The sequence below is a fragment of the Schistocerca nitens genome, chromosome 1 (assembly GCF_023898315.1).
Source record: "Schistocerca nitens isolate TAMUIC-IGC-003100 chromosome 1, iqSchNite1.1, whole genome shotgun sequence".
Taxonomy (NCBI): Eukaryota; Metazoa; Arthropoda; class Insecta; order Orthoptera; family Acrididae; genus Schistocerca; species Schistocerca nitens.
This window is the reverse complement of record NC_064614.1, coordinates 390,606,461-390,630,349: the sequence shown is the minus strand read 5'-3', so window position 1 is coordinate 390,630,349 and position 23,889 is coordinate 390,606,461. Positions and strand designations below refer to the sequence as shown.

At 43.4% G+C, this 23,889-nt stretch overlaps 1 protein-coding gene across 2 annotated transcripts in view; it reads right to left on the bottom strand.

Moving 5' to 3' along the window:
- Positions 1–23,889, bottom strand: part of LOC126249339 (major facilitator superfamily domain-containing protein 6-like) — a 346,945-nt gene that overhangs the window by 33,740 nt on the left and 289,316 nt on the right. For both annotated transcript variants that reach the window (XM_049950997.1, XM_049951003.1), the window contains exons 4-6: positions 16,698–17,033; positions 11,023–11,412; positions 417–769 (exon numbers count right to left, since the gene is read on the bottom strand). In XM_049950997.1, coding sequence (XP_049806954.1) covers positions 417–769; positions 11,023–11,412; positions 16,698–17,033 — 1,079 coding nt within the window. The remainder of the gene's footprint in view (positions 1–416; positions 770–11,022; positions 11,413–16,697; positions 17,034–23,889) is intronic.

Genomic DNA, 23,889 nt, shown 5'->3' with positions numbered 1-23,889 from the left:
TTTAGGCCCGATGACCATCGAAGACGTGTCTGGGACGTCCCGGACACGAATGGGACACGAACCTGAAGTTAGCCAATCAGGCCGTTGCGCGCGCAAATTCAAACTGATTCGATCCTTACTATTGTCCCATGTCTAATTTTTGTACCGCTCTCTTCCTCGGTTTTAGGAAACCGACGAAGACGAAGTTTCGCGACATCGTCTCTGGTGATCCGCTTGAATTTGCGCGCGCAGCATTGGCTAATCTCAATCCCAATTAAAGTGGAGAATGCGCAACACATCCAATTTTTACTTAACAGTTATTTCTCAGCACAACTCTCACTACAACACCCTTGAAAGCTTTTCAAACACACACACACACACACACACACACACACACACACACACACACACACACACACACAAAGAGAGAGACTCACCTGAAGTCTGTGTAGGGCTTGCCCTTGCTGAAGTAGTCAATGAGCGCCCCAGAGAGCGGCGAGCTGATCATGCCGCCGATGGTGGCGTAGATGCGCTGCAGGCCGTAGTCGGCCTTCTGCTCTCGCAGGATGGCTATGACGGCGCCCTCGAACATGGCGAAGGCGGTGCCGCCGATGATGCCGATGAAAACGCGGATGCTGAGGTAGAGCCAGAAGGTGAGGCTGACGTCCAGCTCGCGCTTCTCCAGGCGCTCGCGGCACGCCAGAGTGCGGTTCACAGTGGCCAGGCAGCGCGCGGAGCAGTTGGCCAGCCGCGCACCCCACGGCAGCGTCACCGACACGCCGCCCTCCAGCTGCCGGTCACGCAACACGATCCGCGTCAGAAAGACAATCATGTTCTCGACATTTTTATGAAATAGACAATGAAGAACGAAAGGGAAAGGGCGAGGTGAGGTGACTCGTGACGTATAGCTGCACAGGGCATTGTGGTAATGCTAACTCAGATTTACCGCTTCTCATCAGCGGTTGCCTTAACCGCTTCGGTCATCCGAACACGGTCCCTCACATCCAGCTTATCTCACGCTGGAATCCAGCGTCCCTCTTCCGTTAACCAACCACTCGAAAATTATTTATTACCGTAGGATTTCGGACGATATTAGTGGATCCGCACTAAAACACCGCTCAAATATTTTCATTCTGTAAGAGCGCGACAACTCCTCGACGTTTGTTTCGGTGAGGATGCGTTATATCGTCCTAACTCCTATGGGAATCAATAATTTCCAAGTAGGGGATTAAAGGAAGAGCGACGCTGCATTACAGCTTGAGTTAACTTGGGAGTTAGTTGGTCACAGACCGTGTCCGGATGGCCGAAGCGGTTCAGGTAACCGCTCTTGAGAAGCGGTAAATCTGGGTTCGAGTCCGGGTCCGCCACAAATTTTCAATTGTCACCACTGCATTAACATAACGCCCTCCGCAACCGAAAGTCGCAGTTTCCGACGCATCCCTTTCCGTTCTTTGTCTAAGCAGTATTTCATATAAATGTATGCATCAGCTGCATCGTAACGAGTGGTGTCTTCTGTCGGAGATGTTTAATAGTACAGACACCACTCAAATACAGACATTCTCGAGAGCAACCAAGGAGAAAGTGCCGGATGGGGTGGGGAGACATTGTTGCAAGTCAACATGCGCAAACGACCACCCAGGAGTAGTCAGCCGCACTGGTGGAGGAATGGAACGCCCTACCAGAACTCCCTACCAACCTTACGGTCAGTACCAAAGCACCCTGCAGAACATGCATTGCCGTCGCTGATGATTATGAACTCTAATGAACCATATAGTGTCTTGTGTAATGTCCAGGGGACCATAATAATTCGCCGTGTTGTTCTTAAGGCTCCTTCTCCTGACGGAGGTTGGCGGTCCATGTACCAGTTCTGGACCTGACGTTGCCGCATGAGAAGGCATTTTCTGATGTCCAATGTAGCATCTCCGAATGTTCTTCAGTCACGAGATCATCTTCCAACAGAAAAAAAAATGGTTCAAATGGCTCTGAGCACTATGGGACTTAACATCTTAGGTCATCAGTCCCCTAGAACTTAGAACTAGTTAAACCTAACTAACCTAAGGACATCACACACATCCATGCCCGAGGCAGGATTCGAACCTGCGACCGTAGCAGTCTCGCGGTTCCAGACTGCGCGCCTAGAACCGCTAGACCACCGCGGCCGGCTTCCAACAGACCTTTCCCCCTATATTTTCTCTTCAATGATGAGTTATTATAACTTATCTTTCGCAGTCACTTCAGTGTAGTGAATATCTTTGAATAAAAGGGTCATTTCTGTTCCTTTCATTGAGTTGTTCTGTGAGTTACGTTCTTTACTACACAGCAACAGTTCTTTCTATGTATGCGCCAAGTGTCATTGAGCTATGCTGCTTGGAAGGAACAGCATGCTAAAGTCAGTTTTATCCTTAAGTTTTGCACACCAGTTCATATAACAAGCAGGAAGAAACAGACATTTTCTTATTAAAAGGTTACTGGGGAACATATTGAGCTTGTCACGTCGTGTAATTAGAATAACGCTAAAACAGTGGTACGAACTGAGGCTATCACGTGAAGACGTTATCAAGCAAGACATTTGGAAGACAGATTTGACGGAAAGTTTCTGGGAAAACGCAGTGTGTATGCAAAGGTAATAGCATACTAGACGCGAATCCCATGAATGTAAGAGTATCGTTCCAGCGTTTGGCGTCTGTAGTATATCAAATTAGCACGGTAACAGAGATCCATCTACTTCAGATAGACGCTTTTAAGATTTTAATATGTCAGTATAGGCAATACAAAACTGTAGGAAAAATAGTAGGGGAACTTAAGCTGTAGTCGCTGGAAGGAAGACTATGCAGTTCTCGGCAAACCCTGTTGCGAATGTTTAGAGATCTTTTATTCGACAAAGACCATTATGTCGCCACCAACATATAATTCGGATAAATGATGACGAGAGTTGGATGAGAGACTAGGATAAGACCATAGACATATACAAATTCATTTTTCCCTTCGGGAAGTGGAATAGGAAAGAAAAACAACAAAATCGTCCAGGCAAGTACAATGGCTTGTGGTCGTATATGTACATTTAGATACCATGCAACCTGCACAGATACAATGCAGCTGTCTGAAGAACGGTATCATCTACTTACATTATAGCAGACACCAGAAGTTTGTGGAAAATTGAAGTCTAATGACATTACCTGCTAAGAGAGGACAAGGAGCAGGTTGGAATACTTAGTCTGAAATCCTTTCGTTGCACATTTATTACGCCTTTCTTTCACAAAATATGAGTGTTGCTTCTCAAAGGTAGGTGCGTGACTGACGACTGCAAGTCTAGTGTAATTAATAATGGTGAAGGTCAAAAGAGGATGAATCCAGGCACCGACACGTGTCCAACTCCAGTTTCCATCCCTAACCGATGGCTGGGTAACCAAGAGCTCATATTCTCTCACTTTAGCATTCCGCAGTTTGGCGTTGGTACTAGGATAATGGACTGCAGTCTGAAAATTACTAACTTTACATCTCCCCCCCCCCCCCCCCTCTTTCCGATCAAATACAATCGATGAGATATTCAATTGTGTTAAAGTATTGCCACTATAGTGTTTCGAGTCTGTTACGTAAACAGATGCAATACCTTACAAAGCCTGAAAGGGGGTTGGTGTAGCAAACCCGAAACAATGCCAAGTACAACAAACGCTGCGCACAAGTTAGTAGAACGCTAAAGCTGTTAGCGGATCAGTGCAACGATATTTCATTATTCATTATCTACTCCTAGTTTTACACACTTGCTCCATTTGGACAGTGAACTAATCTGTAGAATCGTATTACAGAAATCTCTAGAGTACGATGTTGAAAGTAGCTCTGCGACATACGACTTCCACGTACCGTACATGAAGTATTAGGAAATGAAAGACATTAATTTCCCCAAAATCTTTCAGGAAACATAGGATCTGAATGTTAAGTTAAATCATAAAACATGCCTTTTGGAGTGGTTTGTTCGTCGTGCCTGGATTCCTCAGTGTGTATGAGTACTGTCTTTAATAGCAACGCTTCGGCTTCGAACCCCTGTCCGACATACAGCTGTAATATGTTACAAAGCACGGATGGAGGTTGGCGTAAGTTTCGCGTCGTTAATGAGAACAGTAGTTCTGTTCACTGCTATACACTTCTCTCTTGTACATATGACGACATACTCAATACCTATTATACCACAGTTGCTTTTAGCATATAGTCCCGTAAGTCTCCGCAATGATTCCATTATCCCAAACATCTAGTGTAGTTCCTAACGGTATAAACTTTGTAGAAACTAATTTCATTCCGTTTCCACTGGATTATTACCTCGTGCACGGTATTTTAATAGGTACGTTAACATATTGCCGAGCTGTGGGCAATGCTTGCCCTAATAACGCGCACTACTCACAATATTTATGTTACTAATACTTCCAGGTTTAGTAACTGTTCTGACAAGGTACTATTTCTTTCATTCGGAGTTACAGCAACATTTTGCCTGGGCATACACTGAACATATTGATGATCATATCGTAACAAGGAGAACCAGGTTTAAGACTACCACAAATTATATAAGGATTTCAAGGTGCCCCGTTTTTATTGTAGTTGCTCCTCCCTCTAGGGTAAGTTCATTACAGAAAGAAAAATAAGAACAGAGGGGAGATATTTCTTTTTGGAGCGTATAATACGGAGCCGGCATACCGACCGGCCTCGGCAGATCCTGTGCGGGCTGGTCGGGACACGCCCACCGCTCTACCGGCTCTCACGCCAACCTTGAGCTTCTTGTTGCTTTGGCAGCACTGTTTCAAGTGAAACAACGAATTGTAAAGTGCAGAGAGCCTAGTAATTCATTTCATAATATTAGGTACTCGACATTTTTTCCACTGAAAATTCATTCACGCGTAGCCAAGACTTACAGAGAGCATCAAGGGAGAAAGTAGAAATCGCAAAATTAAGCTAACGTGAAACCTTGCGACACCGAGAGAGTCAAGTTCAATACCTGACTGCCGACTGTGCAATTTTTGTACCAATGTTGTTGTTGTTGTTGTTGTTGAGGTCTTCAGTCCTGAGACTGGTTTGATGCAGCTCTCCATGCTACTCTATCCTGTGCAAGCTTCTTCATCTCCCAGTACTTACTGCAACCTACATCCTTCTGGATCTGCTTAGTGTATTCATCTCTTGGTCTCCCTCTACGACTTTTACCCTCCACGCTGCCGTCCAATGATAAATTTGTGATCGCTTGATGCCCCAGAACTTGTCCTACTAACTGGTCCTACTAACTGGTCCCTTCTTTTTGTCAAGTTCTTCCACAAACTCCTCTTCTCCCTAATTATATTCAATACATCATTAGTTATGTGATCCAACTATCTAATCTTCAGCATTCTTCTGTAGCACCACATTTCGAAAGCCTCTATTCTCTTCTTGTCCAAACTATTTATCGTTCATGTTTCACTTCCATACATGGCTACACCCCATACAAATACTTTCAGAAACGACTTCTTGACACTTAAATCTATACTCGATGTTAAATTTCTCTTCTTCAGAAATGCTTTCCTTGCCATTGCCAGTCTACATTTTATATCCTCCCTACTTCGACCATCATCAGTTATTTTACTCCCCAAATAGCAAAACTCCTTTACTACTTTAAGTGTCTCATTTCCTAATCTAATTCCCTCAGCATCACCCGGCTTAGACTACATTCCATTAACCTCGTTTTGCTTTTGTTGATGTTCATCTTATATCCTCCTTTCAAGACACTGTCCATTCCGTTCAACTGCTCTTCCAAGTCATTTGCTATCTCTGACAGAATTACAATGTCATCGGCGTACCTCAAAGTTTATATTTCTTCTCCATGGATTTTAATACCTACTCCGAATTTTTGTTTTGTTTCCTTTACTGCTTGCTCAATATACATATTGAGCTACAACCCTGTCTCACTCCCTTCCCAACCACTGCTTCCCTTTCATGCCCCTCGACTCTTAAAACTGCCATCTGGTTTCTGTACAAATTGTAAATAGCCCTTCACTGCCTGTATTTGATCCTTGCCACTTTTAGAATTTGAAAGAGTATTCCAGTCAACATTGTTAAAACTTTCTCTAAGTCTACAAATGCTAGAAACGTAGGTTTGCCTTTCCTTAATCTTTCTTCTAAGGTAAGGCGTAAGGTCAGTATTGCCTCACGTGTTCTGTACCAAGACTGATGCAAATGAACTGATAACTGTATCGCCCTTTCCCCAACTTTGAGTTATCTGTTGAAATTATACTTTACAATTAATTCATTTTTTAAATTGTGAAAAATTCAGTATCCCTGACCATTTATTTTGGGACATGCGTCTGTGAACCAAGCCGGAAGCAAACACTTTCAGATATTATCCTGAATAAAAGAACAGAACAATAATTGCACTATGGCTGACGGAATCCTTTCACGTCCTGAATGAAACTTTGTTTTTCTGCTTTCGGTTGCACATTGCATCTTACTTCCGAGCAACCCAAGCACTGCACTATCTCATTTATCCGCGAACACCAGGAAAGCGAATTTAAGTTAGAATGTGTCCCTTGTGATATATCATAATCATCCAATTCAGTCATTGAATGATGTTGCCTCTTCGAGTCGTGGATTCAGGTAGGCTTTCAGCAGTCTTCTCCAAGTGGGACGGTCTTGGGAAGTTCTGTGCCAGGTGTTACCAGCGATCTTCTTGATGTCTTTGTCCCATCTGTCTGCTGGTCTTCCTCTAGGCCTCCGGTGCTCTCTCGGACTCCGCTCCAGTACTAGCTTCGTCCATCTGTTGTCTTTTCTTCTTGCGACGTGGCCAGCCCACTGCCATTTCAAGAAACCTACTGTCTCTAAGATGTCATTAATCTTCGTCACAGACGGATGTCATCTGCCCTTTTCCTATTCTTTCTTGTATAGCCCAGCATTGATCTCTCCATGGCTCTCTGTGCTGTCCTAAGTTTCCCTTTTGTAAATGAGTTCAGTGTCGATGACCCGCAATCATACGTCATCACAGGAAGAATGCATTGGTCAAATACTGCTTTCTTCAGATTTACTGGCATTTTTGATCTGAATACTGTTGAATTCTTCCCAAATGCTTGCCAGCCAAGCTTGATGCGTGATAGATTTCTGGCCTTATGTCTCCCTTCATGTTTATAATCTGGCCAAGGTAGACATATTCACTGACCTCTTCTGGTAGACTGTCCTTAACTTTCACATCTCCAGCTGGGACCCATTTGTTGGACATTACTTTTGTTTTGGAAAGGTTCATGTCCAAGTCAACCAGCTGACATTCCGATGCAAGATCTGTAACTAAGTTTTGGAGCTCTTCGAAGTCTTTGGCCAGTAAGGCAATATCATCAGCAAATCTCAAGTTGGTAAGCCTTCTTCCATTAATTCTAATTCCCTTACCTTCCCAGATCAGCTTTGACATAGCCATTTCCAATACAGCAGAGAACAGTTTTGGGGAGATAGGATCGCCTTGCTTGACACCCCTCGTGATGCGGAATTCTTGAGTTGATTCGCCGATGTTAACGTAAGTTGAAGAATTGTCGTAGATTTTTATATCCCACTATATATATATATATATATATATATATATATGTATGTGTGTGTGTGTGTGTGTGTGTGTGTGTGTGTGTGTGTGTGTGTGTGTGTGTGTGTGTGTGTGTGTGTGTGTATTGGAAGTACGAGCTCAGGTTGTAAACTCATGGTTGGGTAAGACGACCGCTCGTGATAAGCGGGTAATCCGGGTTCGAGTCCCGGTCCATCAAATTTCATTGTCTTCATTCCATTACACAACTTACGGTTGTCCATATTCGGAACTGGAAAACGTTTCATGTGGTCAACATTTAATCTCTCATTACATAATCGCTATAGAATACGGTCCTTCACATTACACGAGGTGCATTTGTTACACCTGGTGTTGCGGTCTACAATACTGAAAACATCAGTTGATAATTTTTTTCATGGTATCACTGAATCGATCTTGGGAAAAGATTCATCGACCAATATGCAGAATCAACACTATGTCAGGCATTTCACCGAATAAAATGCAGCAGTAAAGCGTACACATACTTTAATACACTAGTGACGGCTTTAGTATCTTAATAAACGCTGTAATTTATCAACAGAGAAGTATGAATATTTTTCTTATTAACTTCCTCGGTTTCTTTTAGCTGCCTAACTGCATGAATCACAATGTGCAAACTGCGGTCTTTTGTTTCACATCTATTAGCAAGATTACGCGCAGGATAGTGTGAGAGCAGTTGTGAAGAACAGAACTCTAATTCAGATGATCTCTACAGGGAAAATAACCATAATCCCTTTATTTGTACGTTCAGAGAACGTTTCCCGACATTCGGCTTGGAAGAATAGACACGCCATATCATTCCGAACGAAACGAGCTGCCATTCAACGGCTAGTGCAGCCATTCCAATTAGGCCGGTACTCGAATCCGTGTGAGCTGTTATTCGCCTCACTGCGTAGTCTATCAACGTTCCATCCATCCATCCATCCATCCATCCATCCATCCATCCATCAGTTTTTGAATTCAAAGCATGACTGAAAACTTCATATACGAGTGGTCAATCTTTCTCGAATTATTGTTTTCAGAAACAGGGCGGAGATTCAGCTACAGCTTAACATCACTCTCTTACCCCGAGCCTGCTGGAACAGTTCCTAATGACTGATCACCAGTGACCAACAGCAAGGAGAGGAGAGGACAACAACCCGAAGAGTCTTTCTAAAACTCTCTACATATCTACTTTACGCATAAATATTTCGAGGTATAGTGAATATTTTGTCACTGAATGTAGGAAATCATCTAAAGAGCATGCTAACGTTCTAAGAGCATAGTTGGAATATTACTAATCGTTTACTGTGGAGGAACTGGAAATTAAGATGAGGGTGATGGGCAAGCTGACGACATATTTAGCAGGGGTTAATGATGTAAAATGGAAATAGGGCAAAAGCTTGTCAGACAACTGTCGTTTGCAACAAAATCGGTGTATTGTGTATTAGGTGTTCACACCGTTATGAATAAGAAAGTGGGTAACGCGCCTTGAGTTACTACTAGCATCGCTAATGCACAATTATTCTCAGGTGCCAGCGATAATCACAACCTATTGATTTCCATGCCTTTGTCACAAGCTGATGATTAAATAAAGAATATTTATTGAGATACAAGAACCCTGATTGTCTTGGATGAGGAGAGAAATGCATTCAGAATTATTGGAGAACATTGTATGAAAGAACTAAATGGGAGAGGAGACAACTACTTCATTTGCTGTACGTTGTAATTTTAATAGACAAGACGCCCTTCCAAATTGTAGGAACTGCTGACTATAATTCGCAGTTACTATCTTGGGACACGCAGTTAACCAAACTGCTAAACTATAGTCTCCATTACCTCTCCTTATTGCATGTAAGAAGAATTTTCTGATTTTTATTATTAACTATACAATTAGTAAGCTTTGATTCTGAAATTGAGGAACACTTTTTCATCTCTAATCATTTTCTATACTGTATCATCTGTTTGCCTACACGTTAAATAAGCCTGCAGCGACCGTTGAAGGCTGCCATTTCATTGTTCCACACAGGAGCACTCATTCAAGCTGATACCTCCATAGATTAGTCTGTGTAAGGCATAGTTAGGTCGTGTACTACTTTTGTTAGCGCTATTTTATCAAAATTAGAGCTTACAGAGTTCTTAGTACAGTTAATGTTCGAGCCACTTAAGAGTGTGGGTTTGACCGGAATGGCGTTAATCCAATGTATAAGACATCCCATTTTTAATAAGCCAGAGTACCTGAGTCGTGTGCAGTGAGATTCCTGGATACGGTATTGATGAGGGCTACTACGTGACTTATGTTCTGAGGAAATAACTAAGTGTGGCTGTCAGATCCGTGGCACTCCTCCAGTAAGAGGAGCAATCCTTCATTCTAGTTGGACTAAAATCCAAAATAAGCAATTGTCACATTATTGCAGGAAAAAACAAAATAAGCGATACTTGACTAATCTGCAATTCTAGAGTGAGTAGCAACCTTAAAAACGGTACACAATGACAAGCATCTCTTCTTGTAGGTGTAGAGCTACACGGGCAAAATTATCGTCGTGGTGGTGGGTCGAGGCGTTGTCATGGCAAATCTGCGAACGAAAGAAAATTCTTACTGGCCGATTACTTCATCCATTGGTGACAACTATCCATTAACAGGTTTCTCCAAGCTCACTATAGATAATTCAGGGGACTAACTCTTCAGTTAAATGCAATAGAGGAAGATTATATATAGCTACAGGAATTGGCAGAAGTGAATCTAAAGATTTACTAGAGCCCACGTAAACAATGCGGAGGAACCCGGCTAAGGCGCGTGAAAAAACAGTCTTTTACGTAACCTGAAATTTCAACAATGTACTTTGCCAAGATGTTCAGATACTGCCTGTAGAATGAGCGTCTTCGTTACATCGCGCCTCCTTGATATTTATTCACTCCCCTTTCTTTACTCTTATCGGGGAAAGGGGGCGAAAGGGCGGCTTGATCGTCCCGAGTGATTGTGATTCTGCTTCTGCCCCCCTTCGTAGGAGTGGAAGTCGCTCTCGGCCGAAGCTGTGACTTCAACTGACTGAGCGCTGGGTTTCACGCTTTCCAAGAATAAAGCCACTGTCCCATTTTATCAGGGCCGGCCACTCTTATTCGAATATACGAGGTCTCAAATCTTCCGTTTCTTCGTAAGCGATTGACTTCCTTACTGTGTGTGTGTGTGTGTGTGTGTGTGTGTGTGTGTGTGTGTGTGTGTGTGTGTGTGTGTGTGTGTGTGTCGTGTTCTTAGCGTAAGTTAGTTTAAGTAGTGCGTACGTCTAGGGACCGATGACCTCAGCAGTTCGGGCTGACGTAATAACTTTAAACTTCGTATTCGAAGTTCCATCGTACTAGTGCAATAAAATAACACATAATTGGGTAAGTCGTTTCAGAAGAACCGTACAAAACATCTCACATAGGTAATGTGCCTTAGAGACATAGATAACAGAAGACCTTTAGACGAGTGCAGTGAAGTGTTGTCAGGCACTGACCTCTTCGAAGCGGTCCTCGCACGTGGCGTTGCGGCTGGAGTTTAGTGGCAGGGTGACGGCGGCGTGTTGCGGGTTGCCTGCGCCCGAGACCGACAGCCAGAGGCGCCGGCGGTCGTCCGTGGCATTGACGCCGCCTGCAGGCGCGTACAGCTCGCAGCGAGACCCCTCCTCCGCGGCAGGGGGTGCAGCCGTGGTCGCCTCCGTGCCGTTGGCGCTGGATGCAGGCACCCGCCCGGGGCTGCAGCGCATGCGCACCAAGCCCGACGTGGGGAAGAAGACTGCGTTGGAACTGGCGGTACCCGGCAGCACTCTCACCGACGTCCGGAAGCGCTCGTTCAGGTGCTGCGACAGGTGCGCGCGGATGTCCGGGTCCTCAGACTCGTGCCACGCCTGCAACACACGACACAACCGTCATTGGGTTGCGCTCCTCTTAAATGATACGTAACAATATCACGAGAAAGTTAGTCTCGGCTGGAAACGACAACGGAAGTAACAATTAAAAATGCTTTTAGAAGCGACTTCAAAGACAAAAGGTTCGTAATTGGACCTCCATTTGACCTTTTCGTTCACTATCGAACTTCCAGACCCTGAAACGTTTTCTGTAAGTCAAACCCGATAGGCTGTTACTCAGTTTTCGTTAACTCTGTGACTTCACGTAACTGCCCTGGTGGTCCAATTCATAGGTCTAACAAGAGGAAGGCCTCAGAGGCAGCCAACTAATCCAGCTCCCATTTTTGAGAAAACCACAAGGAAAGACACTTTCGACTACCATTGTATACCCAAATTATACTGGCGTAGCGACCAAGACATCTAGACGGGAAGAAGAGACCATGTTATCCCGTAGTGTTTTTCTCATTTGTGTTTCTTCCTCAGCAAAATTGATAACCATAGAGGGCTAAAAAGGCAAGCAAATCAATAAAGAATACAGGCCAATAAATTTCTGAAACGACTTGGATTAGTAAAGAATTAAAATTTTAGGCCTCCTTCTATGAGAATATTTCTGGGAAACACTGCTGTGAAGACGAACATTGAATGCACGCAACCACATGAGGGAAAATAACTCTTGTCGCAATTGGTAATATACATAAAATGACGCATTCGTTCACTATGCAATATTCCACAATACTGTCTGGAAAGCTAACGTCTAAAGTTTTTTCTGTGGTTATAAGTAACTAATTATTAATGTGGTCTTCGTGATATGGATGAGGAACAATATACCCGACTCCTTAACGAATGTTTTCGTCATCTTTTCCAAATCCGAGAAATTGACGTCTTCAGTTTACAAAACAAAACTTGAGAATGTTTGGAAACCATACTTTGTTTATAATAACTATTGTGTGATGTTGGATTCCTGGAGTAGATGAACTTGTGAAGTCATTTATGAGGGCATATTTATAGATGAGGTTCAACTGACTTTAACGGTAAACTACAAACCTGTGTGCCGGTTATGTTTATTTTTATCGCCAAGCATAACACCCATTTACAGGCTACAAAACTGCAATCTGCTTTTGGAAATCCAGCGCGAATTACACAAACATTCTGATGCAATAACGATTCACAGCACGATTCATAACCTATTTTCAGGATAGATTTTTTGGGAAATGTTATCGTGTGCATCAAAATTAATTCCCGAATAATAACTATTTTAAAACGTAAACCAAGTCTGTTTTCTGCCGAATTTTCGGAATTACGATCTATTTACTCCATATATATTTGCTTCGAACGTTTATTTGACAAGTACCAGTCATATAGTACTTCAACAGAGTGAAAGAGCCATTGTAAAGCTACCAGGATTAAATTTTTAATTTGATACTAATGCAAGTCGTTTGAGAAGTTTGCCTACTTTGTTATTATTCCTTATTGATTTATTTACCATATTAGCCCTCTTATTCTTGTCAATTCGAAGCGGAAAAAACGAAAAAACTGCATATGCATTTGGGAATCGAACTAAGGTTCTCTGCTCCGAAGGCAGATGCTCTCGTCGCTACGCCAGCAGCGTTTTCGTTAATATTTCTAGGAAAATACTCACTTTCGGGCCTCACATATGATGAAAATGCTCAGTTGTAAATTATCTACTGATCCCATCCATTTTGAGTAGAGTGGGCGTCATGAACTTTAGGGGTGGTTTTCTCAAAAACGGAAATGGGGGGGGGGGGGAGGGCTTGATTTTGAAGCAAAAATCTTAGTCTTTCATTTTAGGCTGTACACCTGCCAAATAAGAGCCGAATCGGTTGGCTATGTCTGAGGCCTTCCCCTTGTAAGAAATCCAAAGTTTAATAAAGAAGTATTCTAATTAATGGTTACATTACTTTCTAGAGGACCGCGAGAGAAGGGAGCAAGACTGAACACCGCAGTGATTTGTCTGGGGGAACCCGTATTAGTAAGTATATGTAAATATCTGAAGTATCCTTCCTTGAGTAAGTGGTCAGTGATTTGAATGCATGAGTGGAACAGTAACTCCTATGCGGATTTCTTTGGCTTCAATGACCATCTGCAATCTTGCTTCCTATTTCCAGTTTACGGCAGTCTCCTCCCTAGCACTGTCAAGTGATCACGGTGTTCACTTTATTTTGTGCTTTGCCTATTTATCTATCTTCATTTCGTGCACAGTTGCCCTTCCTGCCACCACATTTGTCGATTAATCTAACGAACAACAGCCTCATGATCTACCTGTATTTGCCTGTGAATATTGTTCAGTGTGTTATGGTATTTTATATTTTCCGAATCGCAACCCATACTCTGACTAGGTGTACCAGACCGAAGGTTGTTAACAGGGCACTTAGACTCACTCTCTATCTATCTCTCTATCTATCTCTCTATCTATCTATCTCTCTATCTATCTCTCTATCTATCTATCTCTCTATCTATCTATCTCTCTATCTATCTATCTATATCTCTATCTATCTATCTATCTATCTATCTATCTATCTATCTATCTCTATCTCTATCTCTCCCCCCCCCCCCCCCTCTCTCTCTCCAGTAAGCGGGTGGCCGTTCTTACCCATACAGTATTTCTTTCCAGATTGTAACTAATGTGAATACCAGATTTGATTGAAATCGTTCTAGGGATTTGGAATGAGCTTCTTACCCATTGGCTTTGCTTGCATATGCAGATATTAAATCTATTTCATACGCATTTAACTATTTCATCCGTATTTGTACATATATGTCACCTGTATTTGTAGTTAATTTCACCGTGCAGTTTCGTTTTAATGCAGCTTACTGTTAATGACGTTTCTCCTGAACTGTGTATCGAAAAACGATGCTGTCTTCGAAATGTGTTGCGAATCTAAGTGTTGTACAATTATTTAATTTTTCTGGTTCATTCAGTGGTATATGTAAATACTGTGTGCATATTGAGTCACGAATACACACAGCAGTAAAGCAGTAATCAACTAGAACGTTATGCTTCAGCTCTACTATATGAACAGCGAAAATGTAAATGGCAAACTTTTTTCACCATTTTTTTCGGGGGGTCATCTGCGAGAAAAATGTGGTAAAGGCCTGAAGTTAAGTGTCAAGTTTATTGAAAGTTTCCAAGTGCTCTCATCCCCAATGACAGAATGACTGAAGTACGAGTATTCTTATGTCAAGGACTACACTGCTTTTTCCATCCCCATTCCACAACCCTTTTGTAGGGGCGTGGTTCTTAGCAGCACAATGCTTCTTTCGAGATAGTAAAAGATGTGTCTCGTTCGGTTAAAATCGGACCAATGGTTAGGAGAAGATGTTAAGCATGCATGCATGCATGCATACATTTTTATAATTTTCATGGATTTAAGCAGTGGCCGGGTTCAACCCGAGACTCAGGACGTTCTGATAACATGTCAATCATGTCTGGTGAAGACTGCAAACTCACGAGTATAGGAAGTTCGACACTCTCGTAAGCTACCTCTTTCGTAAGTAAATTAAATTTCTTGTTCTTCGAATTTCAGGTTGGTACCTTCTTGTCCTGCAGCTACATTTATGCGGTCGTTTCACGTAAGGTCGTTGCAGAAGCCTACTCATATTTCATGGCCGTTTCCAATAATGTTTGGTCAGTCGTGTAATTTGCATATTACAATTAGTTCTATTTACACTACCGGCCATTAAAATTGCTACACCAAGAAAAAATGCAGATGATAAACGGGTATTCATTGGACAAATATATTATATTAGAACTGACAATTGATTACATTTTCACGTAATTTGGGTGCATAGATCCTGAGAATTCAGTACCCAGAACAACCACCTCTGGCCATAACAACGGCCTTGATACGCCAAGAGATTGAGTCAAACAGAGCTTGGATGGCGTGTATAGGTTCAACACGATACCACAGTTCATCACGAGTAGTGACTGGCGTATTGTGAGGAGCCAGTTGCTCGGCCACCATTGGCCAGTCGTTTTCAGTTGGGGAGAGATCTGGGGTATGTGCTGGCCAGGGCAGCAGTCGAACATTTTCTGTATCCTGAAAGGCCCGTACAGTACCTGCAACATGCGGTCGTGCATTATCCTACTGAAATGTAGGGTTTCGCAGTGATCGAATGAAGGGTAGAGCCACGGGTCGTAACACATCTGAAATGTAACGTCCACTTTTCAAAGTGCCGTCAATGCGAACAAGAGGCGACAGAGACGTGTAACCAGTGGCAACCCATACCATCACGCTGGGTGATACGACAGTATAGCGATGACGAATACACGCTTCCAATGTGCGTTCACCGCGATGTCGCCAAACACGGATGCGACCATCATCATGCTGTAAACAGAACCTTTATTCATCCGAAAACATGACATTTTGCCATTCGTGCACCCAGATTCGTCGTTGAGTACACCATCGCAGGCGCTCCTCTCTGTGATGCAGTGTCAAGGGTAACCGCAGTTATGGTCTCCGAGCTGATAGTCCATGCTGCTGTAAACGTCGTCGAACTATTCGTGCAGATGGTTGTTGTCTTGCAAACGTCCCCATCTGTTGACTCAGGGATCGAGACGTGGCTGCACGATCCGTTACAGCCATGCGGTTAAGATGCCTGTAATCTCGACTGCTAGTTATACGGCGTTCCGTATTACCCTCCTGAACCCACCGATTACATATTCTGCTAACAGTCATTTGATCTCGACCAACGCGAGCAGCAATGTCGCGATTCGATCACCCGAAATCGCAATAGGCTACAATCCGACCTTTATCAAAGTCGGAAACGTGGTGGTACGCATTTCTCCTCCTTACACGAGGCATCACAACAACGTTTCACCAGGCAACGCCGGTCAACTGCTGTCTGTGTCGCCAACCTTGTGTGAATGCTGTGAAAAGCTAATCATTTGTATATCACATCATCATCTTCTTGTCGGTTAAATATCGCGACTGTAGCACGTAGTCTTCGTGGTGTAGCAATATTAATGGCCAGTAGTGTATTTAAGCGTCGTGCGTTACATTTATTCGTGTTGACGATGAACTGCCATGGCTTGCAAACAAGCGTTGATTCCCTTGAAGCTCTGTATAGCATTGAGACTTCCCAAATTTTGGAAGGATCATCCACGAAGTTTCCCGTTCACCCTTTAGAGAACCACCGGTACACTGAAACCGAGGAGTCGTGAAATAGCGGCAAATAGGGAAGGTGTGAAGGTGTGTGTCGAGTTGTAAACCAGTGTCAGACTGCACATCCTGTTGGCTGGATGGCGCTGCGAGGATGCGACGTACCTGGTCGTCCTGCTGCAGGGAGTAGCTGTATGAGGAGGCAGCCTCGCCGGGCAGAGAGACGGTAAAGTTGCGCACCGTGGCGGCGGACTGCAGCAGCTCCGGCGGCGGGTCGTCGCACAGGAAGCCGCACGCCTGCAGCGTGGCGAGCGTCGGCCGCCCCAGCGGAGAGCAGGGCAGCCCGTCCGCCGGCGCCGCCTCCCAGCCGCCGGCGCCGCCCCCGCAGCCCAGCGACACCGCCGCCAGCGCCGGGTACGTCAGCGTCACGCGGCCCACGGGCACCAGCAGCAGCAGCAGCGCTGACGCGCCGCCCAGCGAAGAGAACGCCGCCAGCAGGATCTGCGGAAAGTTAAACCATTTGCATTCGTCCCACAAGAGGTGTGCAATTGGAGCTTCGCAGGTTGAGAGGGTATTACAGGGGTCGAGCCCAAGACCCCTATGGTTGCTACGATAGTGCCGAGCAGAGCGCGACGAGGAGAATCTCTTCTCATCAAGAAAATGTTTTTCACAACGAAACTTATTAATCAGAAATAAGTGACTGTCTTCCCCAGGCGCTGACAGCTCATTCGAGCCAATGGTATGTGGATTCAGTCAGCCGTAACAGGCACAGGTCACCTGGCAGTTCTGCTTCGTCATTGAAGGCTCCCGTGGAAGCCATTACGTCACGGACGGTTGATCGCTCCCAGGCGTCGCCCTTAACGGACGGTGACGGGGATCAACCACTGTGAGTTGATCTCTAAAGTGCTCTCGTTGAGGACCTGCCCCCAGGAGACTCGCCCTCTAGCGCAGCCTGCAGTACTTGTCTTGTAGAGTTCGACCTGCGGCTCTCCAGGAGACTGTGGCCGGCAATATAAGTGTCGTCTCCAGGAACGGGCTGAGCAGCAATAGTGGCTCCCACTCGCGATGGCGGATGGCATACAGCTTCTTGCCTCTGCTGGTGAAGTCTCCAGTAGGCCAGCAAAATGATCTCTGCATCCTATCATCAATGTTGGGGCTGCAGCTGACAGTGGAAGACTATCTAAATGTTCTCTTTTGCTAGATCAGTGGCTGAACAGTTACTGGTGCGTTATAACTGGACTTTTTTGTGACACTGCTCTGTCACTAGTCTAACGATATCTGTCTGTTGTCATGATGTCACTGCGCTTTGTTTGTGGACTGGGACGCTCGGATGGTCCCACTTGCCACAATGTGTTGCATGTTCACTTTGGCCTGCTCAACATTTCCTCCTAGCTGACAGTTTTCCGGTCATTCAGTCACGAGGCTTACTTCTGGTGTCGTCAGTGAAGAACTTCAACAAATTTTTAGTGTCACGATATTATTCTGGGATTCAGCCAACCCACTTGCATTCTCCCCACAAGAGATGTGCAGCTGAAGTAGTCAGGCGTCAGCTAAATCAGTCTCTTGCAAATAAACACTGCCTCAGAAAAAAGTGAGGAAGAAACTGAAAGGAACTTAACGATTTGAGAATGTACGTCGTGTTATTACACTGATTACTGTATAGAGTAAAATTTACAAAAAAAAAAAAACTTGGCAGTATGAGCCCAATTATCAATATTCCGTGGCATCAACTCTTTCTTGGATGCTTGTAGTGATTTGATAGGAAATTGTTTCACCAAGACTGCTGAAGCGAGGTGCTCCACAACTGTTTTAACTGGCCCTTGATACCTTGAGTACTCCGCTGGGACGGAGATTACGTCCGAGCTGGTCCCACTAATGCTCTGATGGGGACAGATCTAGCATCTTGCAGCCATGGTACTACCTCATCATCATGCAGACAGTTCATATAGACACCACGATACCGCCACACGAGAGATACCACAGTACTATTGTGCCGTCAGAGTTCCCTCAGTCGCTGCCAGCCGTGACAGCTCATACGCGATGACTCCCCATCGTATGACACCAGGACCAGCAACACTGTGCCTAATCAAAACCTTCGAAGAGAAGGACGTCTCCCCTTGTCGCCAGCACACACGCTGCCGATTGTCATATGGTGTGATGCACAACTGTGCTTCATAGCTGAACACAAAGCGACCCCATTAATCTTCAGTCCATTCTTTCTGGTTACAGCACCACACCAAACGTAGCTATTCGTGTTGCGTTATTGGCAAAATATCCATGGGACTAATTGCTTAGTACGTCTGGTGCTAGTCTCTGACCAATGGTGTGGGATGACAGTGTGTAGCAGGGAGTCCATTACTCGGATAACAGGCCCAGATTTGAAGGGGTTACGATGTGCCTGGTACAAGATCTGATGATCCTGTGTTGTGACTGCCAGACATAGTCGACAGAAACCAATACAACGATGATGTGTGCCCTCACATTCCCATGTAGTCAATCATCAGACCATTGTCATATCCCAGTGTCCCACAGTTCTGGATATTTCACAATGCCACTAGCAGGCCAAATGAAGAGAAACCATGAGGCCCCTTGCCAACTCTGCCAGGTACTGATAACCCTTTCTCACACATAAGTGGTGTGCTGGCGTTAAGCTGGCGCCAGTACACCATGTGGCAAAGAGGTTGCAAGACGATAGAGGCCAACAAGAGACTCGCAGGAAACGAGCCGCCAACGCCCTTGTAACACTACCGTCTGCTACTGCTGTACCATAACCTTAAAACTGGAAACAAGTTATGAAATAAAACTATTTTGTTAAAGCAATTATGGTATATAGCAACAGAGCAGTGTTACCCTCTGAGAGGAATTTTGTTATGTTGACCGTGTCGTACCTAACGGAGGTGGCTTATCGGAAATGAAAGTCAGAATTACGTAAATATTTGAACAGTAACAAACAAATTTTTGCCTATCTGCACTCTTTAACTGATAAAGAAAACGGTCGCCAGCCTAACTAGGCAAGAGAATGATTAACATTCTCGTTCAAGAAAATAGTTATTAGTAACTTTAATGGATAAACACAACCTATACTTGGCCATACGCGAGTGCAATGAACTCTGACACATACATATGTTTACGTTAAGATTGAAGCTAACAACTGGAGCAGCACAAACTATTTGCGAAATTATAACAGATACCGAAACACACTATTACTTTCAGGGCTTATACAAACTGAATGGTCTTTATAACGTTATTATTACTATTCACTGCAGAATACTTAATTGGATATAGGTTAAGCCTCTTTCAGTTAAATACTTTACTATTAAAAATGAAAGTTAATTGGAATTCACTAACAGGTTGCTTCTCACTATCATTTGAATAAAGAAATTATGGTTTCCATAATTAGTGGTCTTTCCGTTACTTGTTACCGAACATTAACACACTAGACAAACTGTGGATCCTGTTGTACTGTTAATATGCACTTATAATACACAAGAGAGACAAACACTTAGTAAACATGAGTATATAACGTTTCACAACTGCAGTTTTCCACTTTTACTACCCTGAGAGACAAAATTAACATATATGTAAGATACTGACTCACCTTCTGCGATTTACAACAACAGGCGGTAATGTGAACATTTACTAAGCAAAACTTTATAAGCCTCAGTCTTAAGAACTTTTAATTTGAAGTTGGCAACAACACATTAATAAGCAGTTTTACTAGGAAAATTATTTTCAGCAAGCTACATTAACTTTAACTTTCCTTTTACTATGTTCAAGAGGCATCGATTAGCAAAACACTGGTATTTATCGTTATTTCAGTAGGGACACTCGGTAATCACTTTAGTTCAAACGGAGAGGAACCTGAGGTGTTATGATGAGGAGAAAGATCAAGGTAGGTACATAAATTCAGGGACAGAATCGCTGGACTCTGGCCCTTCTTGGTGGCGATGATGAATACCAAATCCAGAATCGTTCGAGCTATTTATCCATCCATCCGAGGCATTGGAAAGTAGCAGAAAAGCCTCTCTCGGAACCAGCACAATATGCATCTTTTACATGGCAGTGCACAGTTTAGTAGCTCGTCCCCGACTGCTAGCTCGTCCCCGACTGGTGGCTCGTCCCCGACTGACTATCAATTCCACCTTTTCGTCCTAGGCCAACCACAATTTGCGCGCGCTACACAGTTCCGTTCCCGAGGGGCACCACAACAACTTTTACATACAGAATAACTAAGAGCCCTAATTGAGGATCAGCAGTTTACATAACAGTAAACAAACATTTTCAATAAAACAGAACCTTTGGACATATTGACATTTCTACAAAAAATTATTCACACAGAAATCACAATTATATATAGTAAGTTTTGTTCCCTCCAAATGGGACAAAGAATTTAAATGACAGATACACTACATTGATAGAACCAAATCATGACATCAAAGTTTGTATAAAGAAAGCAGTATACAATTTTGTGTTATCTATTCAATCAAACACATTTACAGAAGCTCAACGATGTAATTTTAAATGAAACAAAAGCAAAATAAATCAGTAGAGCATTAGAGCTATGGTGTTACACCCTCTCGACCGCCAGTATTTAGGATCGCCACTGCGTACTGGAGGGCAAGTCCATCGTAGTCTGTCGCACTGAGTAAGTTCCAGTGTCATCTGCCTCAGCCCAGTGACAATTGCAGTAGCACATAACAACCTTAATAGAGTACATAGCCATGTTTGTGCTTCACCAGGAGTGAGGCTAACTAAGACTATACAGAAGAGCTTGTACCACAACGAATATCTTGATTTAAATAAACTTTCCATTCTTATGAATAAAGAACCCAGTTAATCTATGCGTGCCGTTTGTGTCATAGAAAGAGGATACTGGCACCAAACAACATCCTCTCCTTGCCTCCCATACTACAGCTCTACAGAGACAACGAGACGACATACAACGTGGCATCTCTGTGTCCTTCACAGTGATCACACCTCATGTACCCTATCAGGGCTGAGAAGAACACCGAACACGAACAAGGCGAATGCACTCTGGTGGTGATTCTACGTGTCACAGAACTGCTACTTTTATCATTTAATCGCCTGCCGTTAGTGTGAACCTATGCATACGAAGTTATACCGATATCCGGCCATGTCTCGGAGTGCTTCAGTTTTTTTCTCAGGCAATGTAATTACTTTTCTTTCTTTGAACACTATCGTAGAATATGGAGGAGATTAGTGTTTAACGTCACGTTGACAACGAGGTCATCAGAGACAGAGCACAAGCTCGGATTAGTTAAGGATGGAGAAGGAACGTGGCCGTGCCCCTCTCGAAGGAACCATCCCGTCATTTGCCTGAAGCGACTGAGGGAAACCACGGAAAACCTAAATCAACACGACCGGTCGCTGGTTTGAATAGTCGTCCTCCCGAATGCAAGTCCATCGCAGAATATGACTACGGAGTGCGGCTGGCCGGAGAAATCATTGTAGTCAGTGTGTCATATGACGCTACGGTTACGGAATGTTGTTTACTGTACACTTAAAAGATGCGTCACATTGAGAGGGAACAGCATTTTTTACAATTTAGATTGCTGTTATGAGCTGTTCACACACTATAAATGCAACCGAAAATTCTAATGGTAATTGCAATGTCCGCAATTCCAGTTTATTCCCTACATTTTGTGCAGAGTGTGGCAAGTGGACCATATTTGCCGCTGACGACGTTGTTTTGGAGACCGATACATTGTCCTCCTAACAATGCGTGTTTTTCGATCTGAGCGCGGACAAGTGCTGAAGCGCTGTACCTGCAAGTGGGGAGGCAATGTGTCACTAAATCGTGTCACGAAGAGAGAGAAGGTGGGCTCGTGAGTAGAACAAAGTTATATTGAAGATTAGTGAGAACCGATAGTTGTCGCCAAGAGGTAAGAGATGGAATAATAAACTGAAAATTCTGGGGAAGCTTAGTCGTAAGCGAAGCTATGTTCGAATTTGAGTGGCTCAAGTGTTAAGATTATTAATGGCGTGTGTATAAAGAGGAATAGGAATTATGGTATACAATGTTTCATCTACACTTCAGAAACTTTCACGGGAGAATATCCCCACGGCATTAACCTGAGTGAAATTGTATAAAGTTAACGAGTTCCGAGTACAGATTAAAACTGTTAGGATGAAATTATTGTTAAACAGCAAATCACAAGATGTGTACCAGAATTACTGAATATAATCCATGTGGTTCATATCGTTATGAAACTCAATGTTAAAGTAACTGTGTTATAGTCTCAGCTGGGACATGGGATTGATAATAGATGCAGTGTCAATGCTCTTATCTTTTCCTTGCCTGCCTGTGAGTTCTTTACCTCCAGCCGAATAATATAAAATTTCTTCTAATTAAATCTGCACCTCAAATTGTCATCGACATATATGGACAGGGTGATGAAAGCCACAAAGTACTTGAAAAAGAGAAAAGGAAAACGTTCGCACAGAACTTTATGTGTTATTCTGTTTGTTCCGACTAAGCTACTGTTTCTTTCAATACGCTGCTGATGAGCCTAGACTGCGATTCAAGTTTTAGTTTGGCAGTATTTATGGTTAGCTTCACAACGTCGTTTAATTCTGAACACTGACTGGGTTGGTTGTTATGAGAACAGACCAATGTATTATTAGGTGACGCGCTGGCAATAGATGTTTCCGTTCAGTACTATTCTGTAGCTGATGAGGTCCGGTGCTTGTATGGCTGCAAAGTAGATATTTTACTGGCGGTATGAAATTACTATCTGTTTAATAATGTTTCTGAACGGCCAACCTGTCAGATACGTCAACATAATCGATTGTGAACAAAACAAATGACCACTTTAGTTATGTACCTTTCCTCTACAGTGAGGAATTGGTTCAAAAAATTTTTTGAAATGTGACGAAATGGTGTAACCTAAATAAGGAGGATGGAGGGTTGAGGGAGGACACACAGTTCTTTAAAAATAAAAATCTTTTTTGCATAACAAATTGTTTGCCCATACATTCTTTATATCGCCCAATTAAACATTTAGAGAAATTATCTCGTACTGACGTGTCGCCATTCATAATTCATTACGTTGTTTTAGTGACACTGGTATGTACGAGTTCCGACCATGTTTACTCATCGAGCTTTTGCATATATTCTGTATATGCTACAGTTTCGTGGAAGGTGATTATTTTTTTTATTTCATCTTCGAGCAAAGTGGTGGCTTTTCTCTGTTCCTACATTGTAGTATCGTACCAGTCATATGTTACTAAAAAGATAATCAGAAGCACTGGACAGTGAATCGTCTTTAGAAATCAGTTTACTTGAGCACATGCGATTCACGAGAAATACGAACTTCGCGACGAACTTGCGACGTAT